The sequence below is a fragment of the Ambystoma mexicanum genome, chromosome 2p (assembly GCF_040938575.1).
Source record: "Ambystoma mexicanum isolate Mex_15411 chromosome 2p, UKY_AmexF1_1, whole genome shotgun sequence".
NCBI lineage: Eukaryota > Metazoa > Chordata > Amphibia > Caudata > Ambystomatidae > Ambystoma > Ambystoma mexicanum.
The window spans coordinates 1,460,071,492-1,460,085,048 of NC_090923.1; the positions used below are offsets into that span (position 1 = coordinate 1,460,071,492).

Sequence of the window (13,557 nt, forward strand, 5' to 3'; positions counted from 1 at the left end):
ACTAGAGCTTTGCGGCCCATCAACAGTGGGACCAGGAGGGTCCATGGACCCCTCAGCCAGATGGCCGGTAGCTCTGCGAGCCTCAGTCCACTTTGCTGGTCTTAGGACCTGGAAGCCCCCTCCGGCTTGGATGCTTCCCAGGGAAGGAGTCACCCTTGCGGTATGCAGTGGAGAACAGGGCACCTACCTGTTGCCTGGTCTTCCTCCTGACGTACTCTTTTAGATTCTTCAGTAGTGATCTTGCGAACAGCTCCCTCCATCTGGCCAGGCGGTTCTTCAACGAACACTGGGTGATCGCGTCGCACGCCGAACAGCCTTCCCAGCCTTGGTCTGGACCAAGGCACTTGAGGCACAGCGCTTGTGGATCCGACGTGGGGAAGGAACCCTTGCAGGCCAGACACATGCTGAATCCCGCCGTCGTCGAAATGCGCCAGGGAGGAGAGTGGCACCAGAGGACAAAGTACCTTAAACTCTAAACAATAACCTATGGAAGAAAAAAGGGAAAGAATATCCCAGGGAAGAGCGCATGGAATTACAAGGCCGGAGGCCTAACCCAGGAGCACTGGTGTAATCGGTCCACTCCCGTCTACGTGGAAAAGAGGACTGAGGAGTGGCACCGGTGGGCGGAGTCAGGGGAGTGCATGCTCCCTTGGCTGTGCCCCATATGCATATACATTTAAAGGGAAAAATACATTTTTGGGGTGAAAAAGGTTCTGTTTCCAGTCCCTAGCGAGGGACGCACATACAGTATGGAGGAAAAGGGACGGGACGTAGGAGTAAAGTGACGGTATTCTCTACCCACTCCCTGGGGATCTTCCATTTAGGTGGCCAGGAAAGGCCCATCGCTTTTGGATCCCGACCCTGGAGATGGACAAGCAAGGGAGGATCACCTGAGTGGAGGGTCACAAGGGATTGAGAGGAGGATACCCAAGGGCGAGACATGGTATTCCCCCAGTCCCAACAACACCCTAACCTACTCTCCCTCAGCCTTTATGCAGTATTTCCAATCTCATTCTCATCTCAGTATTTGTTGGAAATGGGGAAGGGGAGTTGAGAAGAGGCGACTAAGACTAGTAAAGATTACCCATAGGAATAACATGGAGAAAGTAAGAGTAACCTATCATAGAAACAACTCACAGTGTCCCACTACTAGAGTCAGGCAGGGTCAGGCATTTGAATGTAACCATTCACACCTGACTCCACTTGACTGGCCTTTTCACTATAAAAGGTGTGGTCTGACACCGAGGTATGGTGAGTTGCCCAGGACCAAAGGTCATAGACCGGGATGCTGTGGCGCTAAGGAATTGCAGTACAAGAGCGCAGAAGCGTGGCAAAGGAGCATTGTCTCCAGGGAGCCAAGAAGGGTCAGCGTATGGTAAACCGGGAGGTGTGGTGGTCCCCGCAGAACCTGTGTATGCGAATGTCCGCGGGGCAGGCGGTGAGACCCTCACATCGGAACTAAGTGCCCTGTGGAGCCGAAGCACAGAAGTCAGCCGGTGAGTCTGAATGCAATGCAGAGCAGGGTTGTGAAGAGCCAATACATAGTAACACTGGAAATGCACAAAACAGAGGACCACGTTTGTATGAGTGTTCAATTGGAGCTAACAGGAAGAATTCAAAAAGAGGGCAAAGACATTGATACAAGTAACATTGTAAAGTATATGCGCAAAAACTGGGAAGACGCGCATGTTTGCAAGAATAAAGAAAGTAAAATTGCACAGTGGAGTAATGTGAATGCAAAGGGGGGTAGAAGCCTGTGGAAAAGGTGCAAGAGGCACAAAGGGAAATGGAAAAGGTGCAAGAGGCACGAAAGGAGAGAAAAATGCGAAAAGGGTGCAAGTGACCCCGGAAAGACAGAAACAAGCACAGAGGTGGCGTGGTAAAGTAAAAGAAGCGTGCAAGAGGCACAACACACAAAAGGAGTAAAGGACAGTGCAAGTGTGCACGACAAAGGGAAAGGAGCACACGAAAACAAAGAGAGGGGCAAGAGGGTCAGATTGGTGGCATGTAAGAAAGGACATATATATGGTGCATCCTGACCGGATAAATTGGTGTTTGGAACTAGAGGGGCCTAAGCTCGAGGAAGGGTACCCTGAGAGATTAAGAAGGAACGGTGATACATATCGCTTTGTGTTTTGGAAAGCTGGAGGAGGCCTGAGCTTGGGGAATGGAACCCTGAGAACCCCCTTGAAGAAAGTAAAGTGAACAAGTTGAAGCTTGCGGAAGGGAACCCCAAGGAACTCAGACATTGAAGGTATTGGAATTTACTTTAAGGTCCCTGTGGAGAAGGTCTTTCCAACAGCCCTGTAGAGTGAGCATATCTTTGTGACATTGACCAAATTGCACCTGGTGAGAACACCACTTGAAACCAACTTTGGTTTTGACATTCTTGTTGAACCACTATTTTTCCTTTTAAAAAAGACTTCCTACCACACTTTTCTAAAGAGTGAGGGCAAGCATAGGATTAGACACAGACGGACGTTTGTTTTGGACTATTAGACGACGGCGGCCATTAGAAACATCAGTTAAGGGAACCATCCCCTTAGAGTTAGGGCCATGCAGGCATTCCACCAACCAACCCTGGAACATTAGTAAATAAAGATTTTATAAACAAATATTTATGAGTCGCTGACTCTTATTACCAAGCCTGCGTCACAATGTTCTGAACACAATGGTCTGCGAGCAAAGAAAAAACGATCTGAGGTCATAAGGTAAATGCAGCACTGCTTGTGTACTGAGGATATCACTTCAGGTGCAAATAACAATGTGTCAAAGTTAGCACAAATCCTTGTCCTGCCCTCTGGTGGCTGTGAACAAATGTGATGGATCCAATCTGTGCATGGAGGATTTTTCAAGGGATGACAAATCTGTAGGAGGAAGGTATCCTTTAGAAATGTTTTTAGATCAAGATGTGTATTCAATTGATTTTTTTCTAAGTAAAACCATACACTTGGAACGTTAAAATGACTTTGCAACTGCAATATGAGAAGATTAACTCTGTTATTTAGTGAGTTTTTAACAATCATTCTATGCAGTAGATGCAAGAATTTTTCGTCCCAAGTGTTTGTTTTTTGTTAACTTAACTTGATTTTGGAGTAGTATTTTGAGTAGCACATTACTATGTTACTATTAAAATTAGGTAAACACAAAAGCAGGCTACATTGTTAACAGATCAGGCAACTGTTAATCAAGTTGAACAGGTTTCTGAAAAGAGATGTATTGGACTTTTGTTACAGATGTCACAAAGCCCCTTTCTATAAATATCCTTATGATGTGGCTTACCTGTAATCTGCACAAGATGTCAGCACTGCCTGTCCGGTTGTGAAAGGGAAAAACGGACCCACTAAACGAAGAACCCGAATTCAGCTCAAACCTAGAATGAAACGTAATAGAATATCATGCAAGGAATAACTACTGCAACTTGAAAGCTTATACACACTTAAGTCTATCCAGTCACAACATAATACTGTCCATTGCATAGGAATATACTGATAGAAAGCTTCTGTTGTAATAGGTCAGACCACAATACAATGCATGTTTGTCTTGCTAGGATCGACAGTATTTCATTCAGAAACCACTAATATTCTGCAACCCATTTCCATCCATGTGTGAAAGGTCTGCTCCCAGGGTGTTTTAGTGACATATTTAATCCTTGTACATCATTTACTGTATAGAGAAATGAAACCATGTTATTCTAAAATATTTATATTGCTTAGCACATACATTATAATGAAATATAAAAGCTGTACTTGGTGTATTCTTGATGCCATCTGGAACACTATCTACTTTTCAGTTACTCATGAATGTATCACAAAGTCTTGGATAAGGTTGAATGGTTTTAATTTTGATTTCCAATCGGTCTAGAGGCCGTCCCTCTTTGTCTTACTTAGGTATGGGCGATCCCACTGTTAGGCAGAATTATATGCAGTACCCTTTGGGAACACCACACACAATTAAGACTACAGGTGACAGTACAAATTCACCTTTGGTACAAGCCCGCACTACACAGTAAAGTGGTAGCGATGGCTAAGCAGCCAGACTTATCTCAAGAGCAAGTGAGCAGTATCAAATAGTTACACAAAGGACAGCAATTACTATGATTCAAACAAACACTGACTCAAGGTTTCCAAGTAAAAGAATATAGATTTATTTACTCTTCAGTTGTATAACATTTCACTATCATAAAGCAGTTTAAAAATCACACTCTTAATACACCACACCACTCCCAATAAGTTCCAGACAAGTTAAGCTCACAAAATGAAGTGGGAGCAAAATGGCACTCCAGCAATTTAAAAGGGCGGGAAAGACAAAGTAAACAGAAATTGAACCACACCAACTGGTAAGTACTGAGGGCAATTGAGCAAGAGGAACTACAGTGATAGAATCAGGTAGAAAAGGCTTAGGGCCAAAGTCAATGAGTCAAACGTGTTTTGCTCAAGATCACACGGTTCAGGGTAGTTCGCTGTAAAGTTTGTGCCACGGGTTCCGGACGAGGTTGGTTGGCAGAAACGTTAGTTCAAAGAGAAGAGAAGGACAAGCCCTCGGATTGGAGAAAGATTTCAAACACTTTCACTGTGGTTGAACGGAACGAACAACTGGATTTGCACAGTACCTTAAAATGGAGAAGAAGCTGTAGATGAGGCGGACGTTCCTGGTAGTTCCTGCAGGCTCATGGTTCCTGAAGCGACTGTCAGACTGACAAGAAGTAGGAAGACTGGAGGATCCTGCACTACCCAGGGAAGAGACCAGCAGCAGAGCAAAACAACAAATAAAAGGTGCGCTCCTTAAACCCCAAGCAGGCTCCGACCTTCCTGGCTATCCGGCCCATTGTAGCGCTGTACAGCGAATTCGACCAGAGGAGGGGTCCTGGCTTGCAGTTTGGGTGAACTGGTTGGTCCCACCAGCTCAAGGGAAGAAGTTTCCTGGAGGATCTTCTCTGTCGTTGGATTCTGAAGATTCAGACCTGCAGCAGGGCTTCACCGGGGGGTTCAGTCGTTGTAGGGGTCCTCTTCCATCAGCTCCTCATTGGTTCTTTCGTTCCAGTGGCGACTCTGCCTTTCCAGTCGCAGAGACCTGCTTTTTATGCAGTTTTCCCCCATTCACACAGCCTGGCTGTCAATCACACAGCAGGGTGGATGTCCTGGCAAGGACAGTCACCCAGCCAATCAAACAAGAGTGCGTCTTGGGTTACCAAGGGAACCCATAGCAGGGGTCCTAAGACCCCTCCCTCACATCCTGCCTACCCAGACTTTCAGGCGCCTTGAGGAGGGCTTCTGCAGAAGCCCATGAAAAGACGGCGAACAAAAGGGACCAAACCTGGTTTGGCTCGCAGAGTAAAACACTAGAAAGACTTTAAAAAAAAGAAATGGTGAATAAACCCAGCCGGAGCCGAAATAAAACATATTTGGTCAAGCGGGTTTATGTTCGAGGCTAATAAAATAGCCTAAAACAATATCATGGTTATATAAGAAAACCGCGGTATGAAAAATAGGGTAGTTACCACTGCCACCAGCCAAGTCTTGATGAAAAGGGAGCGAAACAGTGCTCCAAGAGAAACAGACAAAAAGGGATAAGAATGAACCCTTTCCAATACTCCATGTAAGATGGGTTGTACTGGGTCTGTGATTTAAAGAGACTACATAAAGTTAATGGCAACTTTACATGTTTCTGGGAGACAGTAGTCAGTCCCAGAAAAATTGAGTCAGTGGGAAATCTAAAAGACAACCCTGTGTCAGTGCACTGAAGGTGCTGTGTAACACACACACAATGATGCCCATGGAATAGGTGAGGCTCCAGAGCCCAAGATCACACAATTGGTAAAAACACACACAGCAAAACACATGTAAGAGTGGGAAAAAGGCTCACACTCTTACCAGGTGAAAAAAATAAACCCTAGAAATCCAGCAAAGCTGCTGAGGGACTCAGTAGGTAAAGGAAATTAGCCATTTATGAGAATTCTCCCTAACACCCACCCTAACCCAGGCTTCTCTCCACCCCTGATTGATACTAGTGACCCATGCTATCTAAAACACAATCTAGCTTGTGGTGATGGCCTAATGGCAAATGCCTTATCCATCTACCTTTCCTCAGGGAACAAACTAGGGCTCCTATCAAAAATGTTCTCCAAAACATTGTTAAGGCTCCTAGTTTAAAGTTTTTACTGATTTTTACACATAAATATGGTTCGATGTAATAATGTTCCCTCAAAAATCTCGCCATGCAAAAATATCCCCGAAAATAATCGTTTTTTGTGGGGACATTATTGCATGAAACATGCGGGGGACACCCCCGCAACCCCAAACTTTTTTTTTTGCCCCTGTCCCTATATATATGGTCACCCATATAATATTGCCACAACCTTTTCCCGGCGATATTATATACAGCGACCATATGTATGGGGATAATATTACCTGATACCATAGATACGGACATAAATCACTCTGTTTCCTTTCTGTATTTATTTGTAAAAAATTGAAAAAAGCAGACATTCATGTGTCTTTATTAGCTTTTCAGGTTGTCAATTATGCTTTGCAGGCCAATAGCTGTGCAAAGTAACACTACAGAGAAGCAAAAAGTAATTATGATTTATTTCACTTTGACGTTGCTTAAAGCGATAGCGCGAGGTTTATCACATCAGCATAGGGAGACATGGTGCCTCATTATGAGTCGGGCGTCAGCTGTGCCGGGAAACTCCCCATTCCCATTCGAGTCCCATTGGACTATGTGCAACAGTGCCAGTACATCCGTCAAGGTCTGCAAGTGGGTGCCTTTCCGGCCGCCAGGTCAGACCTTGCGGGCGGAAAGGCACCCACTCACAGAACTCGTAGTTTTCCGGTCCAGAAACAACGGTACCGGCAAGCTTACTGGCACCGTTGTTTCCAGACCGGCAACCTTGTAATGACCCCCATGGTTTGTTTTTACGGTTGAGGTGCAAGAACCCATCTCTATACGCTTCCCATTACAAGCCTCAAAGTGCTACATTTTTTATTTGAATTAATTTAGAAAAGCAATGGTTGTAAATTATTTCTTTTTACAGAGCCCATATAAATTGTGGATGAATACAGATAAAATGACAAAAATATAAATTCGAATAAATACAGATGGAAACTTTAAAAACATAAATACCATACAACTGGGAGCCTTGCGTGTGGTTTAAGAGTTGTGCCTTTCAGACACACTGGTCATCACTCTCTCTTGTCCTTCTAAGCTCTGATATTATTCTCTGTGTCTCTGTCCCTTCCTCCTCCTACTCTCCCCCTCCTACCCTGTCCACTGCCTACAATCTCTCTCCCTGGTTCTTACTCTTCTGTCCCTCTGATGTTCCCCATTGTAGTCTACACTTCGATCTTACCTTCTACAACTCTCTGGAAAACTACACTCCTCTCTGCACACTACACCAACTCCCACCTCCTGATCACTATTAATAATCCAACTTCCAAGCCACTACTCCACACCACTACTCTTACCTCCACAACACTACTTCTCCTTCAAAATTCCTTCTCAGTCACCCTTTCCATCACTCCCTATTCTCCTACTATCTCTCCAACTCATTCAACTTACATGTACGCTTGCAACTCAGTACCACTTTTTCACCAATCAATACCTCACTTTTTGTAGACATCTCCTTCACGCTCCTCTACATCATCCTTCCTCCCCTTCTGGTCTCTTGGTCTGCTACCTTCCCCTCCTCTGACCTCACCAGAACCACCCACACCTGTCTTATTCTTGTTCCTTATATGCTTCCCTCCTGTCTCCATAGAGTCAGCTCTGTGGGTTCCTTGGGCCAATCTTACCCTGCTTTCCGTGCCCGGGAGGTATTACAAATAGTATAACACATAAAAAGGGGTCAAAGCCTCACACTTTCTCTCCTGCGGGTCCGCCGCGGATCGGTAATGGCTGAACTGTAGGATCAGCATACCATTACAGAACAAATTACTTACCAACAGTAATGTTCTGTTCGATAGATGATCCTCTTGTGGATTCCTCATCCCAGATATACTTTCCAGCCGTTGCAGATCTCGGAAACGTTTTTCTCAGCAGGGTGCGCTGTCCAGCCCTGCGTCGAGGACCATAGTATTGTCAGCTTCAAGACCGGGCGTGACATTGATCCAAATAGCACGCACGGCGCCCTGTGACCGAAGTTGTCATTGTTTCCCATGCTCATTCTTGTTTGGTGTTATGACAAAGAAATATATACGCTTTAAGAAGGAGAGAAGAGAGAGCTCCTTAACTGTGGGGTAGGCTATGAGGGTGATGAGGAACATCCATCAGAAAAGAACGTGACCAGGGATAAGTAATTTGTTCTTCTAATGGATTGTGCCCTCCCACAGATTACTCATCTTAAATAGACTCCCAAAGCCGTAAGATATCAACAAAGGAGTGAACTCTGCAGTAGTTATGTCACCATATGTTGGAGGACAGCTACTAAAATGGGATTTATTAGTTAAGAGAGTATCCAGGCAATAGTGTTTCATAAACGTTTGGATGGAAGTTCACATTGTAGTCTGGCAGATATCCTTCACAGATATTCGTCTTTGAAGAGCCAAGGTAGCTTCCACACGTCTAGTCAAGTGTTCCCCGAGGCCCTCCGGGATTTCTTTACCCGCTCTAGCATACCGCTCAGACACCTAGAAATTGTTTGCTTTGTCACTCTCTTGCCCGTCTTCGGGCCAGCCTTACCTACGAGGAGTTGTTCTTCCACTCTGAATTGACTTGTTCTAGCGATATAGAAATTCAAAGCCCTTCTTGCAGTCTTTCCTCTTTAGATTGATGAGGAAGTGGATAAAAAAAGCTAGTAAGCAAATGGTTTTTGATAAATGAAACTCAGATACAACCTTCGGTAAAAACCAAGGGGCGTACCCTAAGAGTTGCCTTGTCCTTGGAAAAAAATGTGAAGGGTGGTTTGTATGACAATAGCTGCAATTAACTCACTCTGCGCAGTGAAGATATAGAGACCAAGAAGGCTGGCTTCTCTGTAAGAAGCATCAAAGGACACAAATGCATTGTCCAAATGTGGAAGCGATAAGAAATGCCAATACCAGACTCAACTCCCAAGCCAGCACCACTTAGGGGTATGGAGGCGGTTGGGGGTGTTTGTCAGACCTTTAAAAAATTGGGACACCAATGGGATTGTCAAGTACGACCCCTGCTTGTGCGTGCACTTGAAAATGGACAATGCTGTCTGTTAGGTAGAATTCTCATTGATGGCTCATTTCCCTCACCTAGTCCTTTGCTGGACTTCTGGAGTTTATTTTTTTCCACTTGGTAAGAGTGTGAGTTTTTCCCCCCACTCTTACCTGTGTTTTGGCAGGTATATTTCTCTGTTTTAGTGATTGTGGACTCTGAAGTACACCACTTCAGTAGCCCCCTTCTTTTGTGTGTCACACAGCACCTTCAGTGCCTTGGCACAGGGTTGTCTTTGAGACTTCCCCCCGACTCCATTTCTGAGGCTGACTACAGTCCCCCAGAAAAGGGTAAAGTTACCATTAACTTTACCTAGTCAATCTACCACAGATCCAGAACACCCCATATTCCATGGAGTACTGGAAAGGGTTACTTCGTATCCCTTTTTATCTGTACGTCCTAGAGCATTGTTTTGATCTTATAACATTTAGACTTGGCTGGTGGCAGTGGTATCTACCCTAACTTTTCTACAGCGTTTATATTAGATAAACGTGGTATTGTTTTGGGCTATTATATTAGCCTCGAACATAAATCTGCTTGACCAAATTGTCTTTCTTTTGGCTCCGGTTGGGTTTATTCGCCATTTCTTTTTGTTAAAGTCCTTCTTGTGTTTTAGTTTGCGCGGCAAACTAGGTTTGCCTTCTTTGTTCACCGTCTTTTGGTGGGCTTCTGTCCAGAAGCCCTCCACCTGGCGCCTGGGTATCTAGGTGGGCTGAATGTGAGGGAGGGGTGTAGTCACCCCCTGCACACGGTATCCTAGGAAACCCAAGTCGCACTTTGCCATGATTGGCTGAGGTGGTTGTCCAGGCTGGACAACCCCCCTGCTGGGTGATTGACAGCCAGGCTCTGTGAATGGGGATTTTGCGCATAAAAGGCAGGTCTCTTTAGTCGCCACTGGAACTACAAGGAACCGAAGAGAACGACGACTGCTGCAACTACCCCGTCCCGGTGAAGGCCTGCTGCAGTCCTGAGCTATCTACCCTTCAACTACTAGAGAAGATCCAGTCCGGAGTCTTCTTCCCTTGAGCCTGGATAACCAGCTCATCATCTTCAGCCAGAGGTCATCTTTGTGGTCGAAATCGCTGCACACTGCTGTAGTGGTCCGGATAGCCACCTGAAGAGCCTCTCCTGTTTTTAAGGAGCGCACATTTTATTCATTGTCGCTGCTGCCGGCTTCATCCCTGTGTGGTGCAGACCCCCTTCAGACATCCTCCTTCACCTCGAAGCTCCAGGAACCGTGGGTCTGCGGGACACCAACAGGAACAACTGCCAGAGCACCAGTTGCACCATTGGAATAAGGCACTGTGTTCTGCTTGACGAAACAGGGTGAACCCCTTTTCTTCATTTTCAAGGCTTGCCCTTGTCTTCCCTCCTTCCTATAACTTTTGCTTCCGAACATTGACAATATCGAAGTACTCTTGGCTACGTTGAATCGTGAACTGCTGACTGTGTGATCTTCGACAACAGGTCTCAGGCGTCACTTGACCCTGGCTCCGGCCCTTTGACTTTTGAACTCCTGTCTCCGAGTGTTTCTCAATTCTGTCTGCATAACCAAAATATTGCCTGTGATTTTTGCCTCCAACTCCCTCTGGGTATCTCAGGTGCTAAGTGTGTTTTTGCCCCGGGAGCATTTCATGTCACGGATACGCGTTTAGTAATTAGACCGAACTGTCAAAAAGTGATCGCAATCGTATTCGCGGTAACATGTCTTGTTCGTAACACCGGTCCATTCAAACACAGGGCACTTACCTTGAGACTTACTGTACAAAGTGAATTGGTTAGTTGTAGTACATTTTTCAGGTGGTTTTAAATCTAATAGAAGTGTTGTGTTTACAACAAATGGTTTAAAAATAAATGTACTTATATTTTTCTACCTAAAACCTTGAGTCAGTGTTTGCTTGAGTCACAGTAATTGTGGTCCCTTTGTGTAATCTCTGCTACTGCTCATATACTCTTGAGATAAGCCTGGCTGCTCCGCCACTGCTACCACTCTGACATAGTAGTACTGGCTTGTACCAAAGGTAAAACTTGTATTGCCACCTGTAGTCTTAATTGTGTGTAGTGGTCCCCAAGGGCACTGCACAGGATTCTGCCTAACACAACCTCAAGGCCTTGCTTCGCTAGGTGAAGGAGGAAAGACAACACCTTTGAGATGCTGAAAAATAAACTCTATCCATATCCTCAGCTACGCACTAGCTGCAAACCTTTCTCCAAACGCCAGTGGTACAAAGCTTTAATTGACAGTCTTGACAGAAAGCAACACCTCCCTCACAACTTCCAAAAGGTCCCAATCCCTGTACCTTAGCCTTTCAGAAATTGAGTGTGCAGGTTCAGCGTATGTATGCTCGTGTGAAGAATCAGACCTTTCACCTGGGAAAGAAAGTTCAGGCCTGGAGAAGACTACATGGATGGCAGATGGCGTGGTCCAGAAGGTCCGGTTCCATGTCCTCCTGGCCCAATCCAGGGAATTCAGGGTCATGGTTGCTCCATATCTCTTCAATCTCCTGATCACTTGAGGAATGACTGGATACGGTGGGAACGCATACAGAAGATGGAAGTTTCAGTGCAGCCAAAAATACCTCCCCACGTGCTCCCCGTGGGAGAAATTCAGCTGAAAAGTTCACACTTCGTGTTCAATGGACGCGAACAGATCCACGTTGGGGTTCCCCGGAGAGTGATGATCTCCATAAGGACTTCCTGGTACAGCTCTCACTCTTGGGAGGCCAAACCCCGTCTGCTCAGGTTGTTGGCAATTGCTTTCTCCTTCCCGGCGAGGGTAATTGCCAATAATGCACAAGTTACTTACATGTAACTATTGTTCTCCTGCGTGGGTCTGGCATGGATTCACATGCTCATGAATATTCCCTGTCGCAAGGCTCGGAATCCCGGGTAAAAGAAAAACAGTTTAACTTTCACAAACTGTATTTCGCTTTTAAACCAATCACTGTTCTCTGGGTCATATAGCCCCCATCCAAAGACAGTCCTCTACTTAAGCCCCTCCTCTGGCAGCCATCTTCAGATATGGTAAGCACATAAAGTGGCAGTATGACCAAGAAGAACCGCAGAGGGCACAGAGGCAGGGTTCGCATGTGAATCCATGACAGACCCACGCTGGAGAACAAAAGCTACAGTTAAGCATTGGGTCTGGCATGGATTCATATGCTCATGACTAAATTATAATTTACTCACCGTAGTAACTAACATACTCTTAGTCCATAGGGCCCTTTCCTCCATACTGTATGGGCGTCCCTTCCAAGGGACGGGAAACTGAACCTTTTTCACCAGAAAAAACCTTCTTCCCTTTTAAATTTAGAGGCGTGCAGCCCAGGGAGCATGCACTGCCCTGACTCTGTCCTCTGGCGCCACACCTCAGTCCCCATTGACGCGTCGACAACAGTTTTAACATTGCCTAATGACACCAGTATTATTAAGGGGGGAGGTTGGTGGGACATATGGAGGAAAGGGGACTATGGAATAAGAGTATGTTAGTCACTACGGTGAGTAACTTATACTTACTCTTACGTCCCGTCCCCTTTCCTCCATAATGTATGGGCGATTACAACTGATTATAGCCCCAGGGTGGAGAGGAGACCCTCCTTAAGCAAATAGAACTGCCTGTCCGAAAACCGCATCAGATCTAGAGCCGGCATCCAAACAGTAATGCTTGCAGAAAGCCGAGGGAGAGGCCCAAGTGGCTCCTCTGCTTATGACCTGCCAAGGGACATGGCGCTGGAATGCGATGGCCGTTGCCTTGTCCCTGACTGCGTGGGCATGCATGTTGGCCAGGAGCGGCTTGTGCTGGCTCTCATACGCTTCCTTGAGGGCAAGACCATCCAGCGGGATATGGAAGCCTTAGAGGCCTGATAGCCTGGCCTCGAGCCGCCGAAAGTCACAAACAGGGCGTCCGACTTGCGGAAGCCCTTGGTCCTGTCCAAGTAGAATTTTAGGGCGCGCCTGACATCTAGGCAGTGCAGCACCCTCTGTGCTTCGGCAATGGGATAGGGAAAGAACGTTGGAAGGATTATTTCCTCGTTCAAATGGAACACAGATGGAACCTTGGGCAGAAATGCCGGGTGCGTCCGCATTACTACCTTGTCCTTGTGAAAGGTGGTATACGGTTCAGAGGCGACCAGTGCCTGAATCTCGCTGACTCTGCAAGCCGAGGTAAGACCGACTAGTAAGGCCGTCTTGATGGTGACAAGCCTGATGTGCACGGACGCCATGGGCTCGAATGGTTTGTGCGCCAGGGCCCCCAACACTATGTTAAGGTCACACACAGGGTGCGGTGTCTTGATGGGCGGGTAGAGCCTAGTGAGACCAGTCAGATGTTTTTTGACAATAGGGTTGGAGGAGGAGAAAATGCCCTCCTCTGAG

At 46.1% G+C, this 13,557-nt stretch overlaps 1 protein-coding gene across 6 annotated transcripts in view; it reads right to left on the reverse strand.

Annotated features, from left to right (window-relative positions):
- FANCA (FA complementation group A) overlaps positions 1 to 13,557 on the reverse strand; it is a 3,206,914-nt gene that overhangs the window by 1,068,517 nt on the left and 2,124,840 nt on the right. For all 6 annotated transcript variants that reach the window (XM_069646037.1, XM_069646039.1, XM_069646038.1 and 3 more), the window contains one exon: positions 3,283 to 3,373. In XM_069646037.1, the coding sequence (XP_069502138.1) occupies positions 3,283 to 3,373 (91 nt within the window). The remainder of the gene's footprint in view (positions 1 to 3,282; positions 3,374 to 13,557) is intronic.